The 6,395-nt window shown below is 30.8% G+C and overlaps 1 protein-coding gene across 1 annotated transcript in view; it reads right to left on the reverse strand.

Annotated features, from left to right (window-relative positions):
- Nucleotides 1-6,395, reverse strand: part of LOC106685761 (guanylate cyclase 32E-like) — a 146,883-nt gene that overhangs the window by 95,817 nt on the left and 44,671 nt on the right. The window contains exon 5 of the mRNA XM_067048459.1: nucleotides 6,160-6,289. Within this exon, the coding sequence (XP_066904560.1) occupies nucleotides 6,160-6,289 (130 nt within the window). The remainder of the gene's footprint in view (nucleotides 1-6,159; nucleotides 6,290-6,395) is intronic.

The raw sequence follows: 6,395 nt of genomic DNA on the forward strand, positions 1-6,395 counted from the left end.
TTTAAACTGCTGTAACATACTGGCTTTATTGTATTCGGTACATCTCTTATATACGTTCGATCAGCTGATCCCCTCAGTCAGCTGACATTGAAATAACAGCTGACTCCGTAACTCCCGTACCGTAACTTATATATATATATATTTATATACACAGGTATATATTAACATTGTTATATTTTCAATAAAGGAGGTCAGAAAAAAAAATTCCCTGTATCGCTATTTTGAACTTGCTTCTTAGCTGTCCATTGGCATTCGAAGAGAATCAGACAAAAATTGAAAATCACTTAATTCTTTGGCAGGTTGAGAAATAATGATATGCAGACTGGATGAAGAACAGTATACTACAAAAATATACTTTTTAAATATTTTTTAACAGATTTTCATGAATTATAGCTTTCATGACAAAAATGTATATTATTTAATATTATTTTTTGAATAATAATATCGGAAAAAGTCGGAAGAATATATCTAATAGTAGACATAGAATGAAGTATAAGTCAATTATCACGATTTTAAAGAATGTTGGAGAGAGATTACTTATTTCTTAACTAGTAGACTAAATTAATTATTTGCAACTCTTTAAAATGTCGCAAATAAAAAATATCTTGAACATAATTTATTCAAAATTAAATCGTGAGACAAACGCTACTACTAGGGAACTACAATTAGGCTTTTGTGAGAACCAAATATATTGCCTTATCTAATCATTGTATTTATTTTTGCCTGAAGAATGATTGTCTGTTGTTGTACTACTTTAATATTCAAATGACTAAATCTACTCTTACAAGATATTGATTTCTGCCTGACCACAGCTTATTTGAAAACTGCAGAATTAATGGAATGTTAATTTGTTATAAAGCCAAACAACTCCACTGAAACACTAAATAATCTCTCAATTTATTCAACTTGGAGGCTTCTCAGAGTGTGAACGTCGTTTGGGACATCAATACTAAAAATTCTAGCTTCAAGCACCTGGATTCGTTAGAAAATTCCATTCTACGTCATGGCTCTGTCCATCTATAGCTTCTGCTCTCCTGTAAACGTAAAGGTAGCGGCATGATATCATGATGATAATCCTTGATTTAAATATTACAATTAATAACAACCCTTTAATTGCATCCCAAACTCTTCAATCCCATATTACAGCCCTGGAAGAATGGTAATTGGAGGATTAAAATAAATTCCAACAAATCCCATCAAATTACCTTTACCCTACGTCGTAAACCTACTGACTGCCCCACAGTATACTTCAATAATGCTGCCCTTACCCCTGTTGAACAGATCCGCTACCTTGGACTACATCTGGACAAACGACTAACCTGGAATCCTCACACAAGAATGAAAAGACAGGAAACTGCACGTCGATTTTGACTAGTACAACACTTACTAGACAAACGGTCCAAACTTCCAATTCATTACAAAAGACAGATTTACATGATAATTATATGGCCTATCTGGACCCACGGCGTTGACGTTTGGGGCTCCACTAAATCTTCGAATTCCTCTCGTATCCAATCAAAAATCCTTCGTAAAATTCTAAATGCTTCCTACTTTGTCACAAATAAAATCATCCACAAAGACCTTAATGTTCCATTTGTAACCGATCTAGCCCGAACCAGATATCAATCCTTCCATTACAAGCTCCCTAACCACTCAAACCCATTAGTTTCTAATCTTGCTTCCTCTTTTATTCCGGACAATCCTCCGAGGCGTCTGAAAAGAAGATGGCCTCGAGACCTTATATTGTAAAAATGTTTTTAGAGTGCTACCAATTGTACAGTTGTAAATATCAATAAATAAATTATAAACAAAAATAGATATTAAAATTGAGTTCATGATGGTCAACAGAATGTAAATTTTAAAATTAATAAAATAAAAAAATTATTTGATTCTTAATTTTTTCACAAATAAAGAATGCTACTATATATTTTCAATGCATTATTGTTTATTGATCATTCTGTGTTAGCTATCGTTATTATTATTTTTTCTTATTTAAAAACTTAGTTTAAATATATTGTGAATGTATGAGTTGAGCTTAAGATAAAAGGAACACTGTTGAAGGTGACCAATCAGAAACATATAAAAACACTCATACATCCTCAATCCAAGTTAATAAATGAAAAAAATAATCTACGCCTACTTAGTTCCAACATAATTGGAAAAGTTTTGGAAAAAAAAAAATTTTGAATTACAATAATTTTCCAGAAAATACACTACATTACGGAGGAACTGGAAATGGTTTCCAATCGACCTCTGGAATCGTCACGATTCCAAATGTTTACACTCGTCTGTTTAAATACAATTTGAATTGCGTGAAGGGCGTAGTATGGAAAATATATCATTATCATCACGCCCATTTTTTATAATTCATTTATCAAATCAGTCGGATAATAAAAAAGAGTGATGTTTGATAATTTAAGATTTAAGATAACAAGTGTGGCTTCTCATTGATATATTTTAACTATTAAAAATTTAACGACTAACATAACAGGTCATTTATTATCATTATTATTATTATTATTATTAACCGCAGTTGGATATTAAAAAAAAACAACTAAAAAGTTCCAAAATATACAGTAAACCCTCAGTCTTATTTTCTTTTATTGCTTTATTTAGTTTTGTCGTTATTACTATCGTAATTTCAATTTAAAATTAAATGATTTCAGATTAATTATTAATTATAATGATTGTTTGAGAGTGGTTTATTTCATTCTTAACATACACAGTTTTGATCCAAATTATTCTCAAAAGCTCTCCAACGTTTCGGCCCTCAGGCCATTTTCAAGGAAACAACCTATAATTTTTTTTGTTTTTATATTAATTACATTATTTCCTTAACTACATGCTGATATCTTTGGCTCTACCTTAAATATTGATGTCTTGTTTTTCGAAATCTTATCTGCAGGCTAATTGCCCATGTCACATCTTTAAAATAATTTAAATATTAAAATAACATCGTAACTTCAAAAATTCTTTTCAAATTTATTACTTGCTTACATAACTTTTTATATCGTAAATTTAAAAACTTTTGTACACAAATAATCTTCTCTTTTTTACTTATAGTCATCGTTTATAATAGAACCTAACTTCACCTTCAACAGGTTAGGACTCTGTTATCACCTTATTATTAATTTTTTTTTTACATTTAATACAATGCATCACAAACACTACAGGCACACATAACATCTATTGAAGAATGGTGACAAAACTGGAGAATCCCGTCGTAAACCTCTACCCTCCTACAGATATGCGTCTTATCACTCTAAACTCCTTAACCATCCTAACCCATTAATTCTTAATCTTTCATCCTTAACAATCACTGAAAATCATCCGAGGCGTCTGAAAAGAAGATGGCCACGGGACCTTCTAATTTAAATTAATGTTTGAAGTACCACCAATGGGTGGTTCCTTCCCAAGATTTTCAAGTGTATATGAAACATGCAACATATTTACTGATTGTATTATTTTGTACAGTTGTAAATTACATTAAATAAATAAAAAAAAACATTTAATACAATTCAATTAACATTCAATTTTAATTCATTTGCTTAACATTTCTTAAATCCATAATTACTATTTTCTAATTATAAATGTATTTTTTTATCATACCCCACCTCTATTTCATTTTTTCACATATTTACTCACCTATTTTTTGAGAGCTTTTGAGAATAAAAGTTGAGAGTAATTTGGATCAAAACTGAGTATGTTAATAATTATATAATTTATTTTTTAAACTACTGTGAATATATTGTTAGTGCAAATATAATCACAATGTTAAATTTACGGAAGTGTCTATTTGCATACCCAGCGCCTTGTGTTAGCAGAACATTGCACAGCGCTAACCCCAACTACTTCCTAAGTCCACTCCAGTCAACTGCTGATGGTTGGCAAACACATATCTAACGCAGCTCACTTGTAGTTACGTATAGACAGAGAGCTCTGTTCCATCAATAGATACTCGATCTAGCAGCCTATCCATATACTAGTTGATCTACATCATTTATCTTCTGCTCCACTTTTCGGACCCAATAAATAGTACTTTTATTGTATAAATTTTCTTTTAACATATCACTTAAATTAAAATTAAATATCATACATCAAATAAATTTTATGTTTTAATATTTCGTTATTGGTTTTATGGTGGAATTTGGTCGTTTACTATATTTGTGTTTACAGATTATAATGAGCAGTTATTAATCCTCTCTTTTTGATAATATTTTCTATCATTTAAATTGATTGCACATTGTTTAGTATGCCATCAAATATCACTATGGAAATATGACTACTCGATTTAAGAGTTTAAACTTGGAAATACTAGTGATGGGGCGAGAGAGATGCGCTGGGATCCATTGAGCTCAGCTCTACTCCTCACACGTGGGGGATAGAGTGAGCTCTGGGATCCTCAGGTCGATTGGGTAAATATTTTATATAAGAGTGTAAATGTGGCGAGAGATTATATTATTTTATCATTATGTTATTTTTTTTTTTTCATCCACATAGTTTGATTATGTTCATTTTGTTTATCCTTCTGTTTGTATATATTTTAAGAGACATTTTTTTTCATTCATTTATTTATTTTTATTCTTATTTTTAGAGTGCTACCAATAGGGTAGTTTCTCTACACGCCTGTAACACTCCGATTTAACTTAGATAAGATTTACTTAATGTATTATAAAGTACAGTTGTAAATAGCAATAAATAAATATTAAAAAAAAAAAAAAAAATTTTTATTTTAGTATGAATGAGATCATTCATCGCTATTACCTATTGCCTACAACTGGGTGGTAGATTGTAATATCTATCAATATATAAAAAAGTATTTTAAAAGATAAACTCGGCAGCCCAAGGTGCAAGAAACATTACCATGGCGTTTAGGGCGTAGTAATGAAATGATCATTGGCCAGTGGTTAGAAAATTTTTCGGCTTGTGACCTTTTTGTGAAAAGATAGTCACGTGTGATGAAAAGTGGATTGTACATGACAACAGAATTCGGTGAGGTCAGTGTTTAAATATCGAAGAAAAATCTGAAGTTATGGCAATACCAAATTTGCAACCAAACAAATTCTTGATTTCTGTGTCGTGGTCAATAACTGGAATAATTACTTTATGCTTTCTATCAAGCTGTGAAACCGTCACACCCACAATCGTACTACAGTGATTTTGATATAATGCATCAAAAACTTAATAAAACTAATCTGGATTGGTTATTCGGAAAGTTCCAATACTCCACACTACAACGCCAGACATCAGATTTCACTACTCAGACAGAGAAGAAACTAAATGAACTGTGCTACGAAGTCCTTCTACTTCTTCAATTCTCAGGTCAAAAGCGCATTTTCTAAATTAATTTCTCCACAAAATCCTGAATTTTTAAGTTCTTGGATTGAAAAGTATAATTTGCGGAAATGTATTGAAAACGAGGGTAAATATTTTGGTTTCCTAACATTGTTTTAGTAAATAATCATCAACGTGAAAACTGACATTTCATGTTCAATAGTATAATAATTATTATAAATCACTCATTAAACACCAGACCCCAACCGATAGATTTATATATGCCCTCATATAAAACCTCCTTCTTTAGCAAATCCTTCGTCATACGTGCATCCTCCTTCTGGAATTCTCTTCCCAGCTCCATTCGCAAGTCCCCATCCATTCTTTCCTTTAAACAACACCTATTCCTCCACTTATTGTATAACCAAACCTCCGCATCATTGTAATCCAATAAATAGGCATATATTGATTAACATTATAAACAGTAGTTTATATTCATTCTACTATCTGAAAATTTGTAAATGCTTGCCAGATAAAAATCTTAATATATGAACCATGTATTTATTCTTAGGGGACATATGTCCCAGAATAAAATTATTTTTTCATTTTCATTTTCAATAATTTCTTCATAAGGTGGTTTCATTTTCATTAGATATTTATTACTTTCTTTTTTTTAAATAAATGCTTATATTTAGTACACATTTTTGTTTAGTATTTCATTATGAACTATTTATTTTATTTTATTTATTTATAATTTAGTATATTTTATGAGCTTCAATCATAATACTCTTCTGTTCCACTTATGGGAGCTCATACATAATAACATTCCATAAAAAATGAGTTTTTAAATAGAAAAGATGCTAGATTACATTATTGTTTACTTACTTGTATTCAGGATTGCTCGGGTGGGAGGTGGTCAGCTTGAGGACAGATCGGAATCCATGGATGTCGTACTCCACAGGCCGCACCCCGGGGTGATGGAACCAAGGATCCTGAAGCCAAGGATCCAGATAATCTAGAAAAAATTATTTTATTTTTATTCAATTATCTTATTAAAATATTGGTCATTATGTGCTACTTCCTCATCCATCATCCAAAATATTGGTCATTATGTGCTACTT

The sequence above is a fragment of the Halyomorpha halys genome, unplaced genomic scaffold (genome assembly GCF_000696795.3).
Source record: "Halyomorpha halys isolate HHAL.00 unplaced genomic scaffold, Hhal_1.1 Scaffold732.1, whole genome shotgun sequence".
NCBI classification, from domain to species: domain Eukaryota; kingdom Metazoa; phylum Arthropoda; class Insecta; order Hemiptera; family Pentatomidae; genus Halyomorpha; species Halyomorpha halys.